General features: G+C 51.1%; 10 protein-coding genes across 10 annotated transcripts; 6 read left to right on the top strand and 4 right to left on the bottom strand.

The window, feature by feature from the left end:
- Window positions 1–938: 938 nt before the first annotated feature.
- N7533_006713 (M28 family metallopeptidase) lies at window positions 939–3,575 on the bottom strand (the record flags this gene model as incomplete). Its single annotated transcript, XM_057103363.1, has 1 exon — window positions 939–3,575. One exon carries the CDS (start codon window positions 3,573–3,575, stop codon window positions 939–941), a length of 2,637 nt encoding a protein of 878 aa, XP_056958320.1.
- Window positions 3,576–4,878: 1,303 nt separating this feature from the next.
- Window positions 4,879–6,430, top strand: erg13 (hydroxymethylglutaryl-CoA synthase; the record flags this gene model as incomplete). The annotated part of the gene is made up of 5 exons (XM_057103362.1): window positions 4,879–4,938; window positions 5,034–5,136; window positions 5,218–5,924; window positions 5,977–6,264; window positions 6,302–6,430. The coding sequence occupies 5 exons, from the start codon at window positions 4,879–4,881 to the stop codon at window positions 6,428–6,430; spliced, it is 1,287 nt and encodes a 428-aa protein (XP_056958319.1).
- A 1,264-nt stretch (window positions 6,431–7,694) lies between these two features.
- Window positions 7,695–9,693, top strand: N7533_006711 (uncharacterized protein; the record flags this gene model as incomplete). Its single annotated transcript, XM_057103361.1, has 2 exons — window positions 7,695–7,983; window positions 8,084–9,693. The coding sequence occupies 2 exons, from the start codon at window positions 7,695–7,697 to the stop codon at window positions 9,691–9,693; spliced, it is 1,899 nt and encodes a 632-aa protein (XP_056958318.1).
- A 712-nt stretch (window positions 9,694–10,405) lies between these two features.
- Window positions 10,406–11,011, top strand: N7533_006710 (uncharacterized protein; the record flags this gene model as incomplete). The annotated part of the gene is made up of 1 exon (XM_057103360.1): window positions 10,406–11,011. One exon carries the CDS (start codon window positions 10,406–10,408, stop codon window positions 11,009–11,011), a length of 606 nt encoding a protein of 201 aa, XP_056958317.1.
- Window positions 11,012–11,421: 410 nt separating this feature from the next.
- On the top strand, window positions 11,422–12,400 carry N7533_006709 (uncharacterized protein; the record flags this gene model as incomplete). The annotated part of the gene is made up of 3 exons (XM_057103359.1): window positions 11,422–11,590; window positions 11,698–11,784; window positions 11,853–12,400. The coding sequence occupies 3 exons, from the start codon at window positions 11,422–11,424 to the stop codon at window positions 12,398–12,400; spliced, it is 804 nt and encodes a 267-aa protein (XP_056958316.1).
- Window positions 12,401–13,351: 951 nt separating this feature from the next.
- Window positions 13,352–14,530, top strand: N7533_006708 (uncharacterized protein; the record flags this gene model as incomplete). Its single annotated transcript, XM_057103358.1, has 2 exons — window positions 13,352–13,853; window positions 13,905–14,530. 2 exons carry the CDS (start codon window positions 13,352–13,354, stop codon window positions 14,528–14,530), a joined length of 1,128 nt encoding a protein of 375 aa, XP_056958315.1.
- Window positions 14,531–15,341: 811 nt separating this feature from the next.
- On the top strand, window positions 15,342–17,018 carry N7533_006707 (Gfo/Idh/MocA family protein; the record flags this gene model as incomplete). Its single annotated transcript, XM_057103357.1, has 1 exon — window positions 15,342–17,018. One exon carries the CDS (start codon window positions 15,342–15,344, stop codon window positions 17,016–17,018), a length of 1,677 nt encoding a protein of 558 aa, XP_056958314.1.
- Window positions 17,019–17,334: 316 nt separating this feature from the next.
- pgmA (phosphoglucomutase PGM2) lies at window positions 17,335–19,137 on the bottom strand (the record flags this gene model as incomplete). Its single annotated transcript, XM_057103356.1, has 3 exons — window positions 17,335–18,647; window positions 18,709–19,010; window positions 19,085–19,137. 3 exons carry the CDS (start codon window positions 19,135–19,137, stop codon window positions 17,335–17,337), a joined length of 1,668 nt encoding a protein of 555 aa, XP_056958313.1.
- A 418-nt stretch (window positions 19,138–19,555) lies between these two features.
- Window positions 19,556–20,202, bottom strand: N7533_006705 (oligoribonuclease; the record flags this gene model as incomplete). Its single annotated transcript, XM_057103355.1, has 2 exons — window positions 19,556–20,058; window positions 20,100–20,202. The coding sequence occupies 2 exons, from the start codon at window positions 20,200–20,202 to the stop codon at window positions 19,556–19,558; spliced, it is 606 nt and encodes a 201-aa protein (XP_056958312.1).
- Window positions 20,203–20,918: 716 nt separating this feature from the next.
- N7533_006704 (uncharacterized protein) lies at window positions 20,919–22,795 on the bottom strand (the record flags this gene model as incomplete). Its single annotated transcript, XM_057103354.1, has 4 exons — window positions 20,919–21,320; window positions 21,377–21,699; window positions 21,759–21,871; window positions 21,924–22,795. The coding sequence occupies 4 exons, from the start codon at window positions 22,793–22,795 to the stop codon at window positions 20,919–20,921; spliced, it is 1,710 nt and encodes a 569-aa protein (XP_056958311.1).
- Between the last annotated feature and the right edge of the window lie 176 nt (window positions 22,796–22,971).

Raw genomic sequence — 22,971 nt, 5'->3', positions numbered from 1 at the left:
ACATCCCTGTGAAACCACTGACAACATCCTCTGGTCCGCGAACGCGCAAATACGCAATTTGGTCCCATCCTCACCAGGTAAATCCCCATACCCCAGAGCAAGATAACCAATAAGAACCGCAACCCCAAATTTTAACCATCAACTCAAGCTATTGGAGCTAGAACAGCTTCCGTACGACCGTAGGTCCAAATAGTGGGCATCATGGCGGAGTAGAGATCTTGAAAATTAGGGGGCGAGGGATCCACCGCGAACGAAGATCTGCGGATACCCTAGCCTGGGGAAATGCGGAGAAATCGCATATGAGTGGGCAGTCAGGATTTGGAACCGTACGTGGTTTGAGGCAACCTTGGAATATAAAGTTGGTTTGGTGGGGATCGGGGTCGACCTCGGTATTTCTTGGAATGTCCGACAGCACTGCACGTCCCTTCGAAACTTTATTGTTGCCGAATATTGAGCCGAATTGTAATATTATATCGTTGGTTGGGAACTTTTGGGCCTTGGTGGGCCCTGGTGACCCCGGGCCAGTGCCTAGCTAATTCCTGATTATTCTAAATGAACTTTGGCTAATGAGGGGGAAGGTCCATTCTCAGCCGAGGCGGCATTATTCCGTTCAGCAGCTACACTCTTCTCGATGAGCGGACTTATTATTCAGATCAAGTAGAAATCTAAGGTTGCCGCTTTCAAAATAATACAAAGAAGGCCCATTGGTATATGACACGCCAAAGAAAAAGGTGGAGGCTTTCCTAATATGCAAGGATGGAGGAACTGTAGATGTGAGGGGTCCAGTCGAGCTAGGCTGTACAATGCTCGAGTTGGACATGGACGGAGGATGATGGAAAAATAAAAAGCCAAGGAGTATGACGAAGCGTAAGGGGGTATGCACAAGAGGGAAGGAGAGGGAAGAAGGTCGCTCTAGCAAGGGAAAATGTAAATTACAACTAGGACAAGAGCTTGCCGCTAGCAAGATCAACTGTGTCAGCAACTCGATCGATCCAATACTGGGCGAGAGACCAATTGCCTGTGTTGATACTGTCCCGAATGGCGGGGAAGATTGAGGCATCATACCCAGCCCAGAGTTCGGGCCCAAAGACAACATGGCGAAACTGGGTGCGGTTGGGAATCTGCATTAACATGATTATTAGCTTAAGCTTCAGAATGGAAGATATTGATCCAAAACTCACACCACCGCCATCGGCTAGATCCAATAGATGGGTATCGAAGCTAGCCATCTGCATATTGTGGTTCACTCGTTGAATGGCCATGACATTGCTCTCATAGCCACCAGAGCCCCACACACTATCATGCCATACCCGAGTCCATTCCTGGAACTGGGCGGCATTGGCCTCTAGAGTTGCTGCAGCCTCATGCATTCTTTTCGTGTTGACGTCCGCTTTCTTAGATTTGGCGAATTCGTCCAAATCTTTCACCCAACCGGTGACATATCGGCCATATGCTTCCATGTCGAAGGGGAGCATAGGGTTCTCCGAAAGGTCCAGCAAGAGAAGACCCCAGAACTGGGCGAGAAGCTTGTGGTACTCGAAGCCAGGGTCACCAAAATTTGACATCCAATCAAATGATTCATAGCAGCTGTGGTACGGGTAGGGTTCCCCCTCGAATCCAAAGTCAATGCTCGAAGTGCCAGCAATATCCTGGAAAGCGACATAGTCACTACCGGCGCCAAGAGGATCGATCTTTTGATTCTTTTCGTCCCAGATATCCTTCAACGTCTTGTTGGCAAATGGATCAGAGATGCGATTTAAGATCGACATCACCGTGTGCTCGAAGACCGGCGACCCTGCGACTCGAAAGTTGGGGCCTGACACGCCCACATCGACATTGAGATAGGCGTAGGCGTTGGCACGGAGGTCTTCCACTTCTTTCTCCACGTGCTCAGTGGAACCGATGAGATTATACTCCTCACCATCCCAGCTGACGAATTCGATGGTCCGCAATGGCCGCCATCCATAGACGAGCAGCTCACCAAAGACGCGAATGAGCTCCATGAAGACGGCGGTGCCACTACCTGGGTCAACGCTACCCAAGCACCACGAGTCTCGGTGGTTTCCGATGATGATCTTCTTATCTTGCTCCTCCAGTCCAAGGATTTTGCCATGGATGTTGTAAATCGGCTGTCTCGTTTCTTCATCCTGCAGATTCATTAGGTGAACAGTCGGGGAATCTTGGTCTCCTGTCCACCAGCCTTGAATCTTAGGGACCCCGCCAACCCATTTCTCCGGGACCTTAGAGCCATGGCCTTCTAGAGCTTGAAGAAGTCTTTGTGCATCGCGCCAGGAGATGGGAAGACTTGGGATTTGTACCAAGGCAGGACTATCTTCCGGAGACATCCTGTCCTTCTCTTCTGGGGTGGACGCGTAACCGGGAGTAAGCACGTCACCGACAACCTGAGACATCAAGCTGACCCCGCCTCTTTGAACGCCATCTGTGGGCATATAGCGACCCTTTGGGTAGGCTGGACCGTTGACAAAACCATCCTGGGACGGATCGGAGTATATGATGCATCCTGCCGCACCGGCAAGCTCGGCAGATTTAATCTTCAGTGCACGATCGGGTTGAGTGCCGTAGTAACGAACGAGAGCGATAGAGCCGTTTAAGGAGATGCCCCGGTCGGCGAGTAATTGGAAGTCTTCGCGGGAGCCAAAGTTGGCGTATACTAAGGGGCCGGTGACGTTTCCTGACTTGGCATGGCCGTGGAATACCGGGGCTGCCGAGTCGTTTTCCTCAAGAGTCGCTTCCCAGACCAGTTGAGGTGGATCGATGATGGCCAGCTTGCGACCATCTTCACGAGGGTAGTTGAGATAAACTTGGAATTCCTCCCGCTGGATCTCATCGAACCCCGCGCTATGCATCTCCTGCTCGATCCACTCCGAGAGGACGTAACTACCCTTGGTACCCGCGATGTGAGCAAAGCCCGTGACCCGCTTCAGATTCTCGATGATATTTGTTTCGTTGATATGACCTTGAATAAAGTTCTCGACAGAGGAGGCGCTGTACGACTGACCCATCACCATCCGGCTATTGAGATTGAAGATGTCACCGATGAAGAAGACGTATACCAGGGAAACGACAAGGAGCAGAGCAAACATCCGAAGGACCATGATACAGCCTTGGTCACGGAATCGTTCTCGTGCATTGCTCAGATCGATGGTTGGGCGGGTGAATCGCGGGAGGCTCGGGAGGTATCGTTGCAGGGGTCGTTGAATTGCGGAGAGGGTTCGCGTCAGACTGGAGAGGCGTTTCGAGAACCGCTGTCGGAACTGGGTACGAGAACTTGAGGAAGCGTGGGCGGAGTCGTCGACTTCCATTTGATCCAGTTCCCTCCGCAGTTCGTCCAGCGATCCCCGAGCCGAGCCCGAGACGGAGGAGGCGAGATCATCGAGGCTGTTCCGGACGGATTCGACAGTGGGTGGTTGGTAATGAGAAGTACTGCGATCGAGCAGACCCTGTCGTTCGGTTTCGCTACCTTCATCGAGATTGGATCGCGAGGAGGATGGTTGTGTAGCTTCTTCGTAGGTGGGGATAGGGAGAGCTTGGTAGTCGAACTTATCGTCGCCCATGGCGGATTGTAGACTCCCAGGTGGAGCCGTGACAAGCGAAGGACACGGATGGGAACTGGTCGATCATGATATGATTTAGATGGAGGAAGTGAGTGACATGATCCCAGAGGGGAGTGAATGTATGGAGTAGATAGATTAAAGGGAGATGGGGATGGAGATGCGTAAGAGAGCGGAGGCGGAGGCGAAGGAGAAGGAGAAGGAGGTTGCCAGCCAAGACCAATCAATGTCACTGCCTGCCAATGCCAATGTCAATGCCAAAACTTCCTCAACAACCTCTTTTGTCATCCCCCTTCTACTTTGAAATATCACCCCCGAAAGAGAGGAAGGAAATGAAGTTTACTGAGTACGGAGTACTCCATACATAATCGGACAGTCCAAGTGCAAACATAAGATCCAGGGTAGCCTTCCTCCAGGCCGATCACTTCCCGGCGCTGCCCAATTATGGGGACCAAAGGAGTCTTTGGTCCACTCACAGGTACAGGACAGGCACAGGCACATAAAGACATTTATACAGACGTCTACAGCAAAACTTGGAATACGATAAACCAGTCATGTCTACTCCGGACCGCCACCGATGCTATATGACTTCGACGGTGGCATTGGCGTGATGCCGGAGAACGCGGATGTCAGGTGATCCACTCGTGATGAGGCGTTTCAGGGAATTGCAAGATCATAGTGGATACGGACCTGAGCCGAGATAAGATGGTAGTCTGCATTGTGTGGTAAAGGAGAGAAGAGTGGAAGAGTGGGATAGTGGGATAGTGGGATAAGTGGACTCAGTGGACTAAGTGGAATGGTACAGAGTGTACATTGTACACTGTAGTCGGGGCGGTGAGAAGTGAGCGGTGAGGGAGTATAGCATGTATAGTATAACTCGTAGGTACCTAGGTAATTGTTAAATATAGTTAGTAACCATAGTATAGTAGAAGTGAGTGATATTATACTAAGGTAGAAGTATAGTAGTATATACTCTACGGAGTACTCAACATACTGCTATTATTGAAACAGCCTTGAATGTGTCTATCCTCCGATTTCCGGCTGAAAGGAAGTTTCCCCCACTACCATAAAATTTAAGTACTGCCAAAAAAAAGTGTACGGTGACTGATCGTACAGTGTAGATCCGAGTACACAACAACCTCCTTTTTCTCTCGCCCGCCTTTTCTTTCTTTAAACAGACACTCTTCTGCTCTCTTCTCCTTCTTCTCATCCTCTTTCAATCCTCCTCTTTCCTCTGCATTTCGTGGTGCTACTTTGTCTTATCTCTTCTCCTTCGTCGTCCCATTCTTTCTACCCCTCCCCCACCATGGCTGCTCGTCCCCAAAACATCGGTATCAAGGCCATTGAGGTCTACTTCCCCACTCAGGTTCGTTCCTCTCTCTCGGTTTTCAATTGCTTGCAATTGAGATTTCCCTGTTCTTTGCTTCTTTGTCCAAAAACTAACCATGCATCCTTTTACAGTGCGTCGACCAGGTTGACCTCGAGAAGCACGATGGTGTCAGTGCCGGAAAGTACACTATTGGTCTCGGCCAGACCAAGATGAGCTTCTGCGATGACCGTGAGGGTGAGTTTGCTCTCTCTGCTAGCAATTGTTACGATCCAACCACAAGGAATTCATCAGGCTAACCCTCGCTTCCCCGCGCAGACATCTACTCCATGTCCCTGACCACCCTCAACAACATGATGAAGAAGTACAACGTGGACCCCAAGTCCATTGGTCGCCTCGAGGTCGGCACTGAGACCCTCCTGGACAAGTCCAAGTCCGTCAAGTCCGTCCTGATGCAGCTGTTCGCCCCCTACGGCAACACCAACATCGAGGGTATTGACACCGTCAACGCCTGCTACGGTGGTACCAACGCCGTCTTCAACAGCATCAACTGGCTCGAGTCCTCCGCCTGGGATGGCCGTGATGCCATTGTCGTCTGCGGTGATATTGCCCTGTACGCCGCTGGTGCTGCCCGCCCTACCGGTGGTGCTGGCTGTGTCGCCATGCTGATCGGCCCTGACGCCCCTATTGTTTTCGAGCCCGGTCTGCGTGCCTCATACATCACCCACGCCTATGACTTCTACAAGCCCGACCTCACCAGCGAGTACCCCGTTGTTGACGGCCACTTCTCTCTCCGTTGCTACACCGAGGCCGTTGATGCCTGCTACAAGGCCTACGGCACCCGCGAGCAGACCCTGAAGGCTATTCAAAACGGTACCAACGGTGCTACCGAGTCCAAGACCGGCATCGACCGCTTCGACTACATCCTGTACCACGCCCCTACCTGCAAGCTGGTTCAGAAGTCTTTCGCCCGTATGCACTACAACGACTTCCTGGCCAACCCTGCGGACCCCGCCTTCGCCGAGGTCGCCCCCTGAGCTCCGTGACATTGACTACACTGCCTCTCTGACCGACAAGGCTGTCGAGAAGACCTTCATGGCTCTGACCAAGAAGCGCTTCGCCGAGCGTGTGCAGCCCGGTCTCCAGGTTGCCACTCTCTGCGGTAACATGTACACTGCTACCGTTTACGCCGGCCTTGCTAGCTTGCTCAGCCACGTTGAGTTCTCCCCCAACGAGCCCAAGCGCATCGGTCTCTTCAGCTACGGCTCCGGCCTGGCTAGCTCCCTGTTCAGTGCCCACATCGTTGGTGACGTTTCTCACATCGTCAAGAACCTGGACCTGAAGAACCGCCTGGACAGCCGCACTGTCCTGGACCCCCCAGGCTTACGATGACATGTGCAAGCTGCGCGAGCACGCTCACCTGCAGAAGAACTTCAAGCCTTCCGGCAAGACCGAGACTCTGCAGTCTGGTACTTACTACCTCACCGAGGTTGACGACATGTTCCGTCGCAAGTACGAGGTGAAGGCATAAATGGTGTTCAAAATTCTTTTTATTTCGCCATTTCTTTTACCGTTGGACATCATGACCTTTTTTTAGACGGTTCCAGAAAAAGATTCCCCCCCCAGCGTTCTGTGATGATTTTGCGGCCCTGATAGAGCACGCAAGGAAAGGGAAAAGAAACCACCCTTGCGTTATTTTTCGTTTCTTTTTTTCTTTCACATTTCTTCTGTGCTATGTTTTTAATTCCTCCCTTGTACTGGGATGGATGTGACGAAATAGGCTGGCTACTACAGTACTAAGTAATGATATGACATGTGTGTATGCACAAATTCTTCTTAATTTTCCGTCCTTTTTTCTTCCTCTTTGTCTCGAATCGCTTGCTTGCTTTTCTGAAACGTAAATTGACTGCTAATTATGGGACATTTTCCAAGTATTAGGAACTGGGCGCTATGTGTGACGCCGATCGCCCGGCGCGTAAGTTGTCGAGGCACATCTCTGTAAGCGCCGAGGAACATCACACTTCACACCTCACACTTCATACTTCCTTTCCCCCCCCCCATGAACCTCTCCATCTTTCCCCACTACCTTTCCCCCTGCTTCCAATGCACCCCAGTACTCGCCGGGCTATTTTTATCCTGCTGCCAGCTAACCGCCCATCTCCCACCATGGCGATTCCTGAAGCACGCTGCTTTCCCAAAGGGCATGCGCCTCCAACCGGCGAGGCCGCTAATTACCTGGGAAATGTGACCTAATTGTTGCTGAATTTAGAAGCGTTCGCTCGTCTTGCAGGAAGCTAGTCCTAAGAAGGAATCTGAAGAATGACATCGAAGCTGTTGCAAAATATAGCAACACTTTGACGCGCGACTGTCCGCTGAAACTGCACTATGCCCAGACGGACTCCCTGATGGGGGTTTCAATGTCCCCTGTCGCGCGACTTCAGGCACAATAGTCGGCAGTTTCGCGTTTCATCGCGTGGACGTTCCTCTAGATCGGAGACTAGGATCCCAAAAAAAGAAAAGGAGCCTCCGTTGGCGTCCCTATGGACTGCTTCTCCATGTTTCAGGTTATTCTGATCGCCTTGGGTTCGTCAGTGGGCCCTGGTCTTAAGATATGCTCCCATGCTTGGCTTGTTTGAGCCTGCTGATCGTTTAACATTTAATATCCAAACGTTCTCCTTCTGCATCGTGTCTCTGTTTCTTCAAGTGGACGGTCTTCAATCTTGAACGACCTACTCGGTCTTTACATTGGTCATCGGCATTGACTTACATTCGTTATTACGACCTATCCCCGCAACATGTCTGTCGAGATGTCAAACAAGCAGTGTCGTCGTCCTCCAACCATGTCGCTAGAGTACGCTCGCTATCAACCGACAACACCCCCGGAGCACCCGCTTGAGGAATGCATCGGCTCAGCTCATAGCCGCAATGCTTCCAATTCATCCATTTATTCAAGCGAATCTTCACCTTGGTCTACTATTACTGGCAGCACAAGTCCTACTACATCACCAACTCGTCATCATCACGGCCCGGCACTTTTGCCGAAGATTCGGCCTCAAGACGTGGTGATCGAGCCTGTCTCTGCAGGTGGACCTCTGCGCCACCGTCGAGTCTTATCAAATACACGAAACCCCCCCCGGATTTGTCCCGTATCCAAGCAGGCCGCCAGCTCAACGAAACTGGGCAGGTTCCAATAACCAAGCTCCCTTAGCTTCTCCTATCTCCCCAATCATTACTACTGGCCATGGGAGCTCTTCCGCCTTATCGTCTCCAGTGACAATTACTTCTTCAAATAAGCGAAGAGCTAGTGGAGGGCATGCTCGATCTGTCTCTACCTCCAGCATCGATGAAGCTACGCTGAGCCGTTATGGCTATCCCACTTATCGCCAACTTCCCACGTTTGTACCGCAGATGCAGTCTCAGACGACCCCATGCACTCCATGCACGCCGGTGACTCCTGTAACACCGAATATTGTTGTGTATTCAGCATATTGTCAGGGTACACCAAAGCCTGAAAAACCTCAGCGGAGCCCTGTGCGCCCACTTCATCCATTGACGGTTCCAACACCGCAGTACGACTATAAGCAGACTTCTTCAGCCCAGCAATCTCCGAAACCCCTACCTAGTCCTCAGCAGGAATTGATTTCGCCCTCAACAAGCCTCATGTCATACCTGACTTCTCCTACTCAAGCAATCAATCTTGTTCGCAATGTGAGCGTTGTCCCAACTCGTGGTATGCATGATTATTTCTGGTGGGATATTCGCAATCTCCGCAGCTGGACATCATTTTCAATGGCTACATTCGATTCAATTCACGGACTCACCCAGCTTTTAAAGACGGAAATCCCGGCAAATCTTGCTCCCCCGGTTGCAGTAGCCCCGTCGCGCCTGGCGCCTGAGTCTGAACCTGGTCTTGTTAGCCTTATTCGCGACTTATATGCGCCACGCGTTAATGCTGCCCTAAAAGTCTCCCAGGGCCCAGACCACCTCCAATTGTACGCAGCGCCAGATATGAGACATACTGGCCACAAGAACCACGGCCATCCTCATTTTCTGGCAAACTATGCCAATGATACAGATCACACAGGCGCCGGTCTCCCCCGCGGACGACTTGTTGGTATTGTCAAAAGCTTCGACCGTTGGAACACGGGAATGCGCAACGAGGCACCCCACCGTCGTGTCGAGTACTTGAACGGTCTAGCCCATTTACAGAGGTGCATGCGCGAGCACTCCTGTCGATACGGCTTCATAATCACCGAAATAGAACTCGTCTGCGTCCGCGCAGGCTGCGACATGGGCGGCGACATTCCATACTTCGGCTTCCTCGAAATAGCCGCTTCAATCCCACTCAAAACCGCAGCTACACAGCAGCAACACGCACGCGAAGCACCATCCCTAGCAACACCCATCAGCGCACGATCATTCTCATCCTCCTCTCATGTATCATCGATTAACTCCCGCCAGCAATCTCCCGAGCCGGAGTTCGATGATGGATACTCCTCAACGCCCATGACGGCGAGCTTGGCATTATACTTCCTGCTCATGCTGTCAAAATCCCAACCGCTCCCCGACCAACCATCTGCCCACCTCAACGTCGGTGGACCGGGAGCTCTGACACGGCAGATTATCTTGCCCGAAGCAAAAGATAAATGGATTCCCGAGCCTCAAATCGGTGAGCGTCGCGATGCTAAACGCGTGCGTGGATGGGTCTGGCCTCAGGATGCTTGGCATCGTCGAGAGGGTGGTGGTGTTTCTCGACCGAGGAATGCCGATGGTAAGAAGAAATGGCATAAATAGGTATGGGTATGGGTGTATGGAGTTGGTTGAGATAGGCGTTTGGATTTTGGAGTTGATGATGAGCATCATGAGTGTTATGATTTTCCTTAACTTCTTGTTATTATCCTTTGGTTTGGCACTTTCGGTTTTTTCTCTAATCTTTTTTTTTCGCCTTTTTTTTGTTTCTTGGCTTGAGTCTTCATCTGTTACGTCTTATCATGAGGTGGGGGGGCTGTTTTGGCGGTTTCTGCTGCGTTGCTATTCCCCCTTTGAGTTTTCCTTTAGTAATGTAATTTGCTTTTTGAAACACCGTTTCTTTTCTGGAACATTTCTGATTGCTAGATTCTCACATTTATCTATTTTCTACTTTTAAGCTTCTCTGTTTTCTTAGAAGTGAATGTCAGATCAGGTCGAATAACTCCTAAGGTCCCCATTCACCCCACAATTTGATATGATCAGCGCGTAACACTGTGGAGAAGACTTCTTTCAATGGTGTATGGAGTATTGCTGTTTGTATCAAATCCCAGGGACCTTGGGGAAGAGTACCTCGGTGGCCGCGCATCATGAGGACATTGCAGAAGAGAGTTAGAACAGGCAGAGGGCGTGTTATTTAAGAAATTCACTCCCAAGTCTAAATTCATTTCAAGTGACGATTTTTATTTTCTTCTAATCAATATTTGATTGATACGTATAACTCATTACTCGCCTCATACCTCAGGGTCACGCCCAAAAGATGCACGCCTCATCTTTCGACAACGAGATCCGCGATGTCATTATCATCGGCGCTGGGCCTTGCGGATTGGGCGTCGCTGCCCGCTTACAAGAGGAAACTCCCTCGGCAATGTTCACAGATGAAGAACACCAGCGATATCATTGGATTAAGAAGCATACGGGACGGATGAAGCTCGTTCAAGCAGGAAACGCCAAGTTGAATGGGGTGCGGGCAGAGAAATGGAATGCAGCTAAAAAATGTCCCTGTGATATTAAAGAAGAACAACAGAATATGGATGGACGCCGAGGATCAGTTGACTCGGTATCGTCTGTTCCTTCGCTTTCCTCGTCTACAACCTCTTCCGATTCGACATATTCCACTCTTGTTCTCGACGGCACGGGCGATAAATGGATGCAGCGATGGAACAACGCTTTCCGAACGTTGGAAATAAAGCAGCTACGCAGTCCGATGTTTTTTCATCCAGATCCTGGTGATCGGGATGGTATGCTGGCTTATACACAAAAGGTCGGTCGGGAGAGTGATTTGTGGGAAATTTCAGGCTGTGTCGGGAAGGAGATGAGCAAGCATAAGAAGAAGAAAAGAAGACAAGGCGGAAAGCAGCAGTGAGATTTACAAACAGCAACCTTTTTCGAGTATCTGATCGGATAGCTTACCTAGATATTTTTGACAGATCCATCGGCGGCGAGATCGACGAAAGAGACCGCAAAGACTACTACTCTCCGTCTACGGATCTCTTCACAGATTACTGTAACTCCATCATCGACAGATACAGCCTCGATGGACCGGGCCATATCTTAAAGCAGGAGATCACCGGAATCACATACGATTTCCTCCCCGAGCGTGGAGATGTACCGGTTTCAAATTCGAAGATCTTTACTCTTACTTCCTCAACTGGTCAAAAGTTCTACAGCAGGGCCGTGGTGCTTGCGATAGGAGCCGGCGGAGCGGGTATATCTAAAATACTCCCTTGGAAGCCCTCAACGGAGGAAGAAGGTGCCTCGGCATGCTGTCACAGTATGGAAATCAAGACTTTCCCGAGTGCGAATGTGAAGAATAAGATTCAGCGCCGGCAGCAGACCAATGTGGTGGTTGTGGGAGGTGGACTTTCTTCAGCGCAGATCGTCGATATGGCTATTCGGAAGGGAGTGACCAAGGTGTGGTTTTTGATGCGTTCTGATATGAAGGGTGAGTATTAGTATGCCTGCAGAGAATTCTCGAATCTTGCATCCAACATTCAATGGTACTACTAGTATCTGTGATATTCACATGCTAACATACTAAATTCCAACTAGTCAAACATTTCGACATCAGCCTACCCTGGATGGGGAAATATAAGAATTGGGAAAAAGCAGCGTTCTGGTCTGCTGACACTGATGAAGGTAAGAAGATAACGACTCAACTCCTTCTTCCACCAAGGGATAATAATCATCTGACCTCATCTGTGTAGAGCGACTAGAAATGATCAAGGTGGCCCGAAATGGTGGTAGTATCACACCCCGCTACACCCGGATCGTGAAGCAGCATGCCGCGCATCACCGCGCGTCGATCCATCCGCGTACGGTAATTAGCTCGCATAAGTTTAATGCAGAGACGCAGACCTGGAGCTTGGTTACCGACCCACCGATCCCAGACTTACCCCCGATCGACTACATCTATTTTGCAACAGGGGCGGGCGCCGATATCCGGCAAATGTCCCTCCTGGGCGATATGAATGCCCAATACCCGATTGAAGTTAAAGAGGGACTGCCCTGTTTGACGGATGATCTCATGTGGCGAGAAGACGTACCTTTGTTCATGACGGGAAGAATGGCAGCGCTCCGATTAGGGCCCGGAGCTCCGAATCTCGAAGGCGCGAGACTTGGTGCGGAGCGGATCGCCTGGGGCCTGGAGGAGATTCTGAAGAAGAAGCAAGAGGTTGGGGAACAGTGCGAGGGGTTCTGTGGGCTGGGTAATCGGTATGCCTCACTGGTTGGTGATGACAGCACGGAGCAGTAAACTGCCTTTCTGGGTGGTCTGGCAAACTAGGGCTATCTTCCCTGTCCTCCCCTGGGAAACGGGGTTTGGTTACGATCTGCTGATCGCTGGACACTATCTGGATGTGGGACAGCTCGACCAGCAGTTTATCATACAATACAATGCGATTAAGCTTATTGTGTCACTCGTATCAGTGTGAAACTCCTAGGAAAAACCGGACCATCCATTCCTCCCTTCATTCCCGAAGCTATTGAAAATCACCGGTTTATCCCCGCCACGCTGGTCTCTGCACTGGGGGACAAAGATTGGGAAAGAATGTGGATACCTAGTAGAAATCCCTTGTTCGGTAGATAATCGGTCGACATCAGTCGGAGTTATAAAGCTTAATGCGAAGCCTGCTTTGCTGCATCAGGAAAAATTGTATCGAAATATCTCGAGCTGCGCGCGCCGGCTGTCGAATCGCGCGGGGAAATCGCCAAAAGAAAACGCCATCATGGAGCCGATAAAGGAGCCAGAGTCGCCTATTGAGGCGTTGAAGGTTCTTCCGAACAATGTGCATCAGAATTGGTTGAAGGATCGTGGATTGCGAAAGTTGAACACCGGGATCGCATTTATGTTCGCGTCGTCTGCTGGAACGGGATATAATGGAAGTTTGATCAATGGTTTATTGGTGCTACCCGAATGTAAGCTTCAAGTTGGGAAATCTAGAGGAAGTCAATCGGACCAGAAGAATCGTGCTAAAGACCTGTCCCACATTTCATAGTTAAGAGTGCGATCATTCATGGCCTCTCGCCGAGTATCATTGGTTTGATCATTGCTGCTACCTCGTTGGGCGCGTTTATGTCATTTATACCGGCATCATATATCGCTGATAGATATGGCCGGAAGGTGTGCGTTGGGATTGGATCTTGTCTGGTGATAATCGCGTCTGTGGTTCAAGTCGGTGTCAAAAGCCACTGGCTATTCTTCGGCATGCGGGTTTTGGCCGGCGTAGGTGTGGGCACTGCACAAACAGCTGCTCCCTTGTTGGCAACAGAGATCGCACATCCGAGGCAAAGACAAACGGCTACAGCTCTATACAATGCGTGTTGGTGTATGGGATCGATTGCATCGGCGGGAATCACATTTGCGACGTTGTCAATGTCGGGCAGCTGGTCCTGGCGGATTCCTTGCTTTCTGCAGGCAATGTACCCGCTTACTCAACTTATCGGTCTCTTCATTGTACCAGAGAGCCCGCGCTGGCTGATATCAAAGAGCAGAAAGGATGAAGCTTTTGTGATATTGGCAAAGTATCACGCAAATGGTAGCATGGACGATGAACTGGTTCTGCACGAATACGAGCAGATTTGCAACACTATACATGCAGAGAACGCAACTCCTAGTCACTGGAGCTCCTTCTTTGCTAGTAAAGGAGAATTCCATCGCCTGGGAATTTGTGTGCTGGTCGGACTCATGCAAGAGTGGGCTGGAAATGGTACGAGTATCTCACATATTCACGAAAAGTATCTTTGCTAACCATGAACAGGTATTATCTCTTACTACCTGGCTCCTATTTTGAACTCTGTTGGAATCTCGCGAGCCTCGGACCAAGCTGCTGTCAACACAGGCTTGCAGGTATGGAACTTGATCCTCTCTTCTGCAGGAGCGGTGGCCTCCGAGAAGTACGGCAGACGCTTCATGTGGCTGCTTGGCACGGCTATAATGTTGCTCTTCTTGTCCGGAACCACCATTGTTTCCGGAATGTTTATGGAGATGAACATCAATGCTGCAGGACTGGCTATGGTACCGATGCTATTCCTGTTCTTCAGTGGATTTGATCTCGCCTACTCGCCTCTTTTCATCGCGTACCCGGCCGAGATTCTTCCATTCCAGCTTCGCGCCAAAGGCATGGCAGTGACGTTGATGACGGACGCCGCGGCCTGCTTTTTCAACCAGTATGTTAACCCGGTGGCATTTATGGCACTGCGGTGGAAGTACTATATTGTGTATGTGGGATGTCTGGTTTTCTTTTTGACCATGGTGTATTTCTTCTTCCCAGAGACAAAGGGTCGTTCTCTTGAGGAGGTGGCGAAGATCTTTGATCGTGATTGCAAGCCTACTACCACCGTGGAGGAGATTGACGGGAAGAGCAGTGAGGATGAGAAAAACTGAGTGTAGGGGAAGTCATTTTGGTAATCTTAAATAGTCTCAAATAGTACAAATGGTGTGTTCCTGTTAACTACATACGTTTGATGAATTAAGATCAATTCTGGCCCGTTGAGTCACACCTTTTGCTTTACATTTTCACAAATAATACCTAGGTACTGTTATTTTCGCTCATGCTCAGAGGCTCAGAGTAGATGGAGGTTGACTGCGATGAATCTTGCTTACTTGTGTATACCACTGCTCCGAAAGGCCCTGGAGGAACATCATCATCGAAGTTGTACTCTCGGGTATCACTTTCTGAGTCCAAATAGCCCTTCGTTTCTGCTCCTCCATTTGAACCCTTGGACTTGAAATATTGCCTGGGTATGTGGAAGCGAACTCCGCTCGTGTTATCTTCATTTCGTGTCTGCAGTGCTGGTGGGTCGTCGGCTTGCAGCTGCTTTCTCGGTCAATCAGAAGTTAATGCACACAAATTATTTGATACGAACTTGCATGCAAGCCACTATGTGCTCTGCATTGGCCTGTGTAGCGTATGCCTCTCACTTGATCGTGGCTGGACAGGTAGAATAAATGCAAGTGTATACTTGCCCGTGCGGCCAATCAGGCGGCAGGCGATGTTGCTGATACCGCCAGCTCCCCGCAATGCAACCTCCCCCCCCCGCTACGAAAGACTGTAACCTCGCGCAGCTCTTCAGCCTCCTAAAGCTCTATAAAAAGAGACCCAGACCAGTCTCGGTGGATAAAGCAGCACCCGAGGGAAACAAATTGGCCAAGGTTCACAAATACAAGTAAAACGCTACCCTGCCAACATCACATCATGAAAGAGCCCCAGCTTCCACCTCCCGATATTCCTAGCCAATCGGCGAACGGGCAAACACGAAGACCAACCCGATTTCTCGTTATTGGAGCTGGCTCTCGAGGAAATGCCTACGCCGGCGCTGTAACCAAAGCAACGCCAGGTACAATCCACGCCGTCGCCGAGCCCCACCCATTTAAGCGGCGCGAGTTCGGACGAAACTATATCTGGGGTGTGCAGGGCAGCTCAAGCGAGGGCCAAGAATTCGCCGATTGGCGTGAATGGGTAAAATGGGAAATTTCCCGACGAGAACAAGCTAGCAAATCTAGCAATGGGAATGACAGCGGTGCATCCATTGCTTCGGGTACAATAGGCCCTCTGGGCGTGGACGGAGTCTTCATCTGCACTCTGGACGAAACGCATGTTGATATTGTTCGGGCTATCGCCCCTCTAAATCTGCATATTCTTTGTGAAAAACCGCTTGCTCTTTCACTGCAAGATTGTTTGACCGTCTACCGAACGCTCCAGCCACCCGAAGGCGAAACGCAGAAGCCCCGATCCCCATCCACCATCTTTTCCATCGGCCACGTATTGAGATACAGTCCGCACAACACTCTCCTGCGAAAACTACTACTCACAGACCGGGTGATTGGCGACATTGTCTCGCTCGAACACTGCGAGCCAGTGGGATGGTGGCATTTCTCACACAGCTACGTCCGCGGTAATTGGCGACGAGCCACTTCTCTCGGTGACGGCTCTCTACTCACAAAATCATGCCACGACATCGACTTCATCCTGTGGCTTCTTTGCTCGCCGCCTTCGCTGGAAACGGCGCATGCCTCGGGCTACGAGCCACACTTTCCTCGCTCGATCTCATCGTTCGGGTCCTTGACGCAATTCCGCAAGGCGCGGAAACCGCCCGCCGCGAAGGATGCGACGAATTGTCTTTCTTGCCCCGCTGAGTCGGATTGCATGTATAGCGCGCGGAAGATTTATAATGATCGCCATATGGCGAGGGGCCATATGGGCTGGCCGGTTAATATTGTTAGTCCCGACATTGAGGATGTGTTCAAGGAGCGTGGACCCAAAGCTGCGGAGACGCATTTGCTCTCTCGATTGGAAGAAAATTACGACGTCACTGCTGATGCCGATTCAACGATTGCCGCTCGGCCTTGGTATGGACGCTGCGTCTACGAAGCTGATAATGACGTATGTGATGATCAGGTTGTTACGCTTTCGTGGGACGATGAGGGGAAGGCACCTGGACGTCTTGCGAAGACGGCAACATTCCATATGATTGCTCCTACGGAACAGCAATGCCAACGTCGGGGACGTGTCTATGGAACCTCTGGCGAGATCGATTACGATAGTAGTAAGATTTCGATCTACGATTTCGCGACTGCGAAGACGACGACTATCGATGTGCCTAAGCCGCCGCCGGATCAGGAAGAGTCGCATGGAGGTGGAGATTATGGTCTTGCGAGGCAATTTGTGAATGCAATTGAGGCGGTGGTGAATGATGGTCTGGATGTGAAGACGGCACAGGCCCGGTTTGTTGGGTGTACATTGGAAGAGGCGGTTATGAGCCATGCTGTTGTATTCGCGGCCGAGGAAGCGCGGCGAGAAGAGACGGTTATCAAGTGGGAGAATTGGTGGCAGGTGAAATTGGCAGCATCCGCTAAAGCTTGGACAGCATGATGGAAGGAAGTCTCTATAATTAGGGACAGGCTACCTAGTATATCCTGCTACCTAGGTAATGATGCGATGAAGTTATGATTGATATTTATTGCCATTTTTGGAAAGGAATTGGCTACAATTGAAAATTGAAACGTGGAGTTGCCATATGCGCTGGGAATGAACATAATATTACTACTAATAGAATAGAATATCCCTCATCGTATCTAGGTATTTCATACGTGGCTTTCGTTTTCGTCCGTCGTATCTTCTCGTTGAGAGATATCGTGATACCCTTCCAGCGGGTCACAGAGAAGCAAAAATCGGAAGAATAGAGGTCTTAGGTCTTAACATCAGGCTCGTCACGGCCAACAAACTCCTTGAACTTGAGCAAGTTCAGAGCAAGAGAGATGTTATCCTTCAGGTATTCCTGGGCGTTCAGGCCGAACTTGGAGCTGTCGCTCTCGTAGCGCTCAACATACAGGCGGATGGTGGCACCGCTGCTGCCAGTGCCGGACAGACGAACAACGATGCGGCTGCCGTCGTCGAACTTGGTGTAAAGACCCTGGTTCTTGGAGACACTGCCGTCAAGGTCGGTGTAGGAGAAATTACCAGCGTCAACGACCTTGCGTCCCTCAATGCTGGAGCCGATGAAGGTATCGCGGTTGGCGACGAGGTCGGCAAGAATGCCGACGACCTTGTTAGCACCCTCGCTGTCGACGTTCTCGTAGTCGTAGCGGGTAAAGAAAGTACGGCCGTAGGTCTTCCAGAAGTCGTTCTGGATGGAGGCAATGCTGGGGGTCTCGTTGGGGGTCTGCTTGGCAACACCAGCGATGACGTTCAACCAGGCCACGACGGCCCAGACACCGTCCTTCTCACGAATGTGGTTGCTACCGGTACCGAAGCTCTCCTCACCGCAGATGGAGATCTTCTTGTTGTCGAACAGGTTGCAGAAGAACTTCCAGCCGGTAGGCACCTCATAGCTCTGCAGGCCCTGGGCCTCAGCCACGCGGTCGACAGCGCCGGAGGTAGGCATGGAACGGGCCAGACCGTAGACACCCTGCTTCTGGAACCAGGGGATGAGCTTGGCGTGGTGGGCAATGATAGCCAAGCTGTCACCGGGGGAGACGAAGGTGTTGGCGCCGTAGATCATGTTACGGTCACCGTCGCCATCACTGGCAGCGCCGAAGTGCACACCGTTCTTGTTGACGGCCTCGACAAGCTCGTGGGCGTAAACAAGGTTGGGGTCGGGGTGACCGCCGCCAAAGTCCGGCTTGGGCTCGCAGTTCATGGTGCTGCTGGCGGGCAATCCGAGCTCCTTGACGAAGATGTCGGTGCCGTAGGGACCGGTGACACCGTGCATACCATCGAAAAGCACCTTGAAGTCCTTGTGGGAGCTGAGGAAGTCCTTGATCAGGTCGAAATCGAAGATCTCCTTCATCATGGTCACGTAGTCGGCGGTCGAGTGGACAACCTCCACCTCGAGAGGGCCGTAGGTCTTGGTGCCAATGCTGGAGGTGTCAACATCACCGACGTCAACATAGTTGTAGGAAGTCAGGGACTTGGAGGTTTCGAAGATCTTGTCGGTCACGGACTCGGGAGCGGGAGCGCCATTGGCCAAGTTGTACTTGATACCAAAGTCGTTATCGGGGCCTAGGGAGTGGATGTTTTAATAAAAAAAGCCGCCATGGCTGAAGGTGGTGGGGCTACTCACCACCGGGGTTGTGACTGGCGGTCAAGAGAATACCACCAGTTGCCTTTCGCACACGGATCAAGTTGCTGGCCGCAGGAGTACTCATGATACCATTCTGGCCGACCAGCAGCTTCTTGACACCGTAGGCGGCACCGATCTGGGCGATCTTGGAGATCACCTCAGGGTTGTAAAAACGACCATCACCACCAATGACCAGGAAGGAGTCCTTAACGCCCTCGGGAATGGACAGGAGAATGCTGGCGATAAAGGACTCGGAGTAGTGGGGTTGCTGGAAGACCTTGACCTTCTTGCGAAGACCAGAGCTGCGGAAGATGTTATCAGCGGGGGGTGAACTTGGAAGAGATAAACAATTGAGGGAAGCAAAGCAAACACTTACGTGCCCGGCTTCTGGTCCGTAAAAGGCTTGATGGAGGCTGTCTGAACTGACATGGTGACAATTATTTAAAAGGAGGTGGAGGGGAAAGATGGGAGAGAGGAGAGAGAAGAGCGAGGGGGGTAAAAAAAGGGTAAACTTGAAAGTTGGAGGGGGAGGGGCTTGTCATGTGTTGATCATCCCACCAGTCAAACAGCTGTCCTTATAGAGCTTTGGTAGCTTTGATCCCTCTGGTCCCTCTCTAAATTACATAGCTACATTGAGTCCTGTGCGAGACATAGTTTGAATTTCTATTTCTATTTTTACTTTTATTTTCTTCCTGCCCACGGGCGCGGAGCAGAGCTCCGGAGGAAGTTGGAGGTACTTGTTAACTATACCTATGTATGCACGGAGTACGGAATACAGAGTACCGCAATGAAGTATGGTAGCATTTAAATATTCAAATTGACGGATGGTATCAATCTTTCTCCCCTCTCATGCAAATAATTTCTGTTGGTAAAATTTCATCTCGGCAATGCTCTCAAGAATATCGTCGCGGGCCAGATGCACTTCACGCTTAGGTGGAACCTGTCTCAGTAATTCCTCACTGCCCCAACGCCGGGCAGCCTCCTTAATAGTGCTCACATCAAGGATACGATAGTGCAAATGCTCCATGATCTTCGAATACGGCTCTCGAACGAGGAAGGCCTTGTCAGCATGGACACTGTTGCCAGCGAGCAATGCGGTACGGGGAGTGGGGACATGACGCTGGATGTAGGCCAACAACGAGTCGGCGGCGGCGTTGGGACTGGTCGTTGATGTACGCACTGCAGCGGTGAGGCCCGTGCGGCCGTGAGTGTCGATGCACCAGGGATTCATCGTGTCGAGAGTGGAGTCTGGATGGTGCACCACCACCTCAAAGCCATTTGGCTCTAGAACCTGCAGCTGGGAGTCGGTGATGAAGCAGCAGATTTGGAGAATCACGTCGGTATCGGCGTCTCAGGCCGGTCATCTGGAGAATGTAATCAGTATCATTGACTTGTGAGACGAGACGCGTTGCCCATATTCGAGCCACACATGGAGATGGAGCTCACCTCGCAGTCGATCCAGACTAGAGGATCCGAAGAACGGGAGAGCGGCATGGTGTATGTTGAACTGGAGGTGGATGTGCGAAATGGCTGGATTCCAAGTATCAATCAATGAGGACATGAACGGTGGCCAGAAGCGGCGGGGGCAGAATCGCTGACCTGGTGGAGAAAATTGCCGCGTTGACCCAGAGAACCTGAATACTCCCGACTGTTTCTGTTGCACAAGCTGACCGAATCTGTGATCAATGAAAATAGGCGAATACGCCGGGAAAGCATTATCCAGACCTGATGTACACTAGCATATTGTAGGGAGCGGAAGCTATGGCACTCCGTCAGTAGTAGACCTTTTAGGACACCTTGCTTCGGTATGAGGCACACCCCAACCAGACCTCGTCTTAGATGTAGTGGCCCAAGTATACAATTATAGTGTGATCGAAAGGCCATGAAGACTATTCTACAATATTATCATCTTGGACTTTTGATGAACAAGCCGCTTCCGAGCGGCACAACTAATGTATTTCCTGTTCGGATTGCTTCTTGTAGTGTAGATCATGGGCATAACGGCGTCAAGGTTGATAATCAACAAAAGGACAGGGAAAAAAAGATGAAACAAAAGTGCGCCTCCCAAGCGTCGCACAAGGAAGGCGGGACCGGTCAAGTTGCATATCAACGATGCTCCCGCTACCTTGTTCAAATAAATGTGAGTATCTATCAACAAAAATTCCTAGGGATGCCCTTTGAAGTGACCCATTTCATCTTCCATATGTTACTCATAGCTCTTCATCATCATCATCTCTAGATGAGTCGGGTGCAGTAGAATTCAGCTTGTCTCCGAATGATCCCGCCTGGCCAGGCTTGGGATCGTTGTCGGTGACAGTCCCAGCCCCTCCAAGGACTTCACTGATCCGTCCGGAGGATTCGGCAATCCGACGTCGGAGGGCATTTTCATCGGCAGTAGAGACACTAGCTCTTTGCTTCTTCAGCGGGCTGCCAACAAAACCATCCGGTCCAGTGATTGTAGGGATAGGCTGTTCAGAGGCCGCGGTGTTCGTAGTCGACTTTGGGGGAGTGGTAGATCGCTCCGGAGCAGGAGGAGTGGTCCCAGAAGCCGGAGTATCGGAAGATTCGGCGCCGCTACCACTGAAGGGCTCAGCTGAATGCTGGCGTTTGAGCTTTAGACAAGTTAGAAGGGATCGTGGAGAATAGCTTTAGGCGGAAATGAACGTACCCGAATCTTGCGGACGCCCTCCTCTAGTTCACCTTGGCGTTTGATATCATCAGGAGACAGGAACCGGTCATCGTCCTTGCCTTCTTCATCATCGGCTTTACTCAAAATGGGATTATCAGTGTCGTCATCGTCGCTATCCATTTCATCGCCGCCCTTGCTGCCCTTTCGCCCAGTGTCCTGATCGCGGAAGTTGAGGAACCCGACAGTGCCACCAGGCTTGAGAGCTCCGAGATTAGACAAATCCGCCTGGAGGGATTTCCGTTTCGCATTCGGGGTCTCTTGCGGCTTTTGATCCTTTTTGATGCCCATCTTTTGCAATTGACCTGGATGCATATGTCAGTATTCGTAATGTTGGAGAAATAGGCACAAGGAAAAAACTCACGTTCGCCGCGATACATGAAAGTAAAGGTTGCGTAGGGCTTGTCTGTAGGATCAATCCCAGTGACTGTCTGTGTACTGATGGTCTTTGGGTCCAGAGACTTGGGCTTTGCAAAGCTTGTAGTATGATCTACATCCGCATCACCTCCTCCTCCACCACCACTATTACCCCCCCTGTTCACCCTCGTCGTCGTCGTGCGCATCGAACTGCGGGGAGTACTCTCCACGTTTGATCTCACCAGAGGCCAAAACTCGGAAAAGAGCCACCTTAATTTGACCAGCGGTTTCAGGGATTGGGTCGTCATCGTCCGAATCAGAAGATAAGTCATCGTCCGAAACATTTTCCAGCGGATCTTTCTCGTCATTCCCGTAGCGCATTATATTCTTGGGCTTCGAGTTGTTGACCTCCATATCCATACCACTATTTTCGGCCTGGCGCTTTGCACGGCGCTTTTCCATCTTCTGGCGCCGGCGCTCAATCTTGGCCGCGGCATCCTTGCCTTCCAGATCCAAGCCGTTCAACCAGCGTTCGAGGCCAACTTCGCGGAAAAGGAATTCGCGCTCGGCAATGCCGCCGTCGTCGGAGTTGACCCATCGCGAATTCACCCAGGTTTCCTCTCCTCTCCGCAATAATGTAGCTACCTCCTCCTTTTGTCTTCCGTCGAAATAGATATAGGCGGCCACGGTTTCGTTCGGAGAATTTGTCAAGGCCTGGTATGGCGCGACAGCTCCGGAGTACTGGCCGCGTTCACTGGTCTGGTTCGGCAATCCTCCGACGACCTTCGGCTTCGGGGAGGGGCAATCGGCCGTGGGTTTCGGAGTGGAGTAAGGTACATCTTGGCTGGGGTTGAGAAGGGTGATTGAAATGGCGAAAGTCGATTGTTCGGGTTTGCCTTTTGAGGAGGAGTCGGGGACTTTGGGCGGGGGAACAGGGATGAAACAAGCTATCCGCGAAGCTCGTGACTGCCGCTGAATCGAGTACTCTGAGATCGGACCATCAGGGGTGTGGATGCTCACAGCAAGGCCTTTGAAGCAGGGCATGACGGCGCTTCAGGTGCAGTCCGGAGGGTGTTTGTTGTTGTTGTGAGATATGATAGATGGTACAGCGGCGGTGGATATAAAGGAGGCTGGGTACACCCCACGCTCGCGAGAGTGGTCACCGGGAGTGAAGCTGAAAAAGGAAGGCCGTGGGATCCGACTCGGGCGGGGAGTAGCGT

This window comes from Penicillium manginii (genome assembly GCF_028828005.1).
Source record: "Penicillium manginii strain IBT 31320 chromosome Unknown utg000005l:1.0-5665137.0:1.0-5668048.0, whole genome shotgun sequence".
NCBI classification, from domain to species: Eukaryota; Fungi; Ascomycota; class Eurotiomycetes; order Eurotiales; family Aspergillaceae; genus Penicillium; species Penicillium manginii.
Note: the sequence above shows the minus strand (reverse complement) of the source record. Positions and strands in the feature narration are given on the sequence as shown.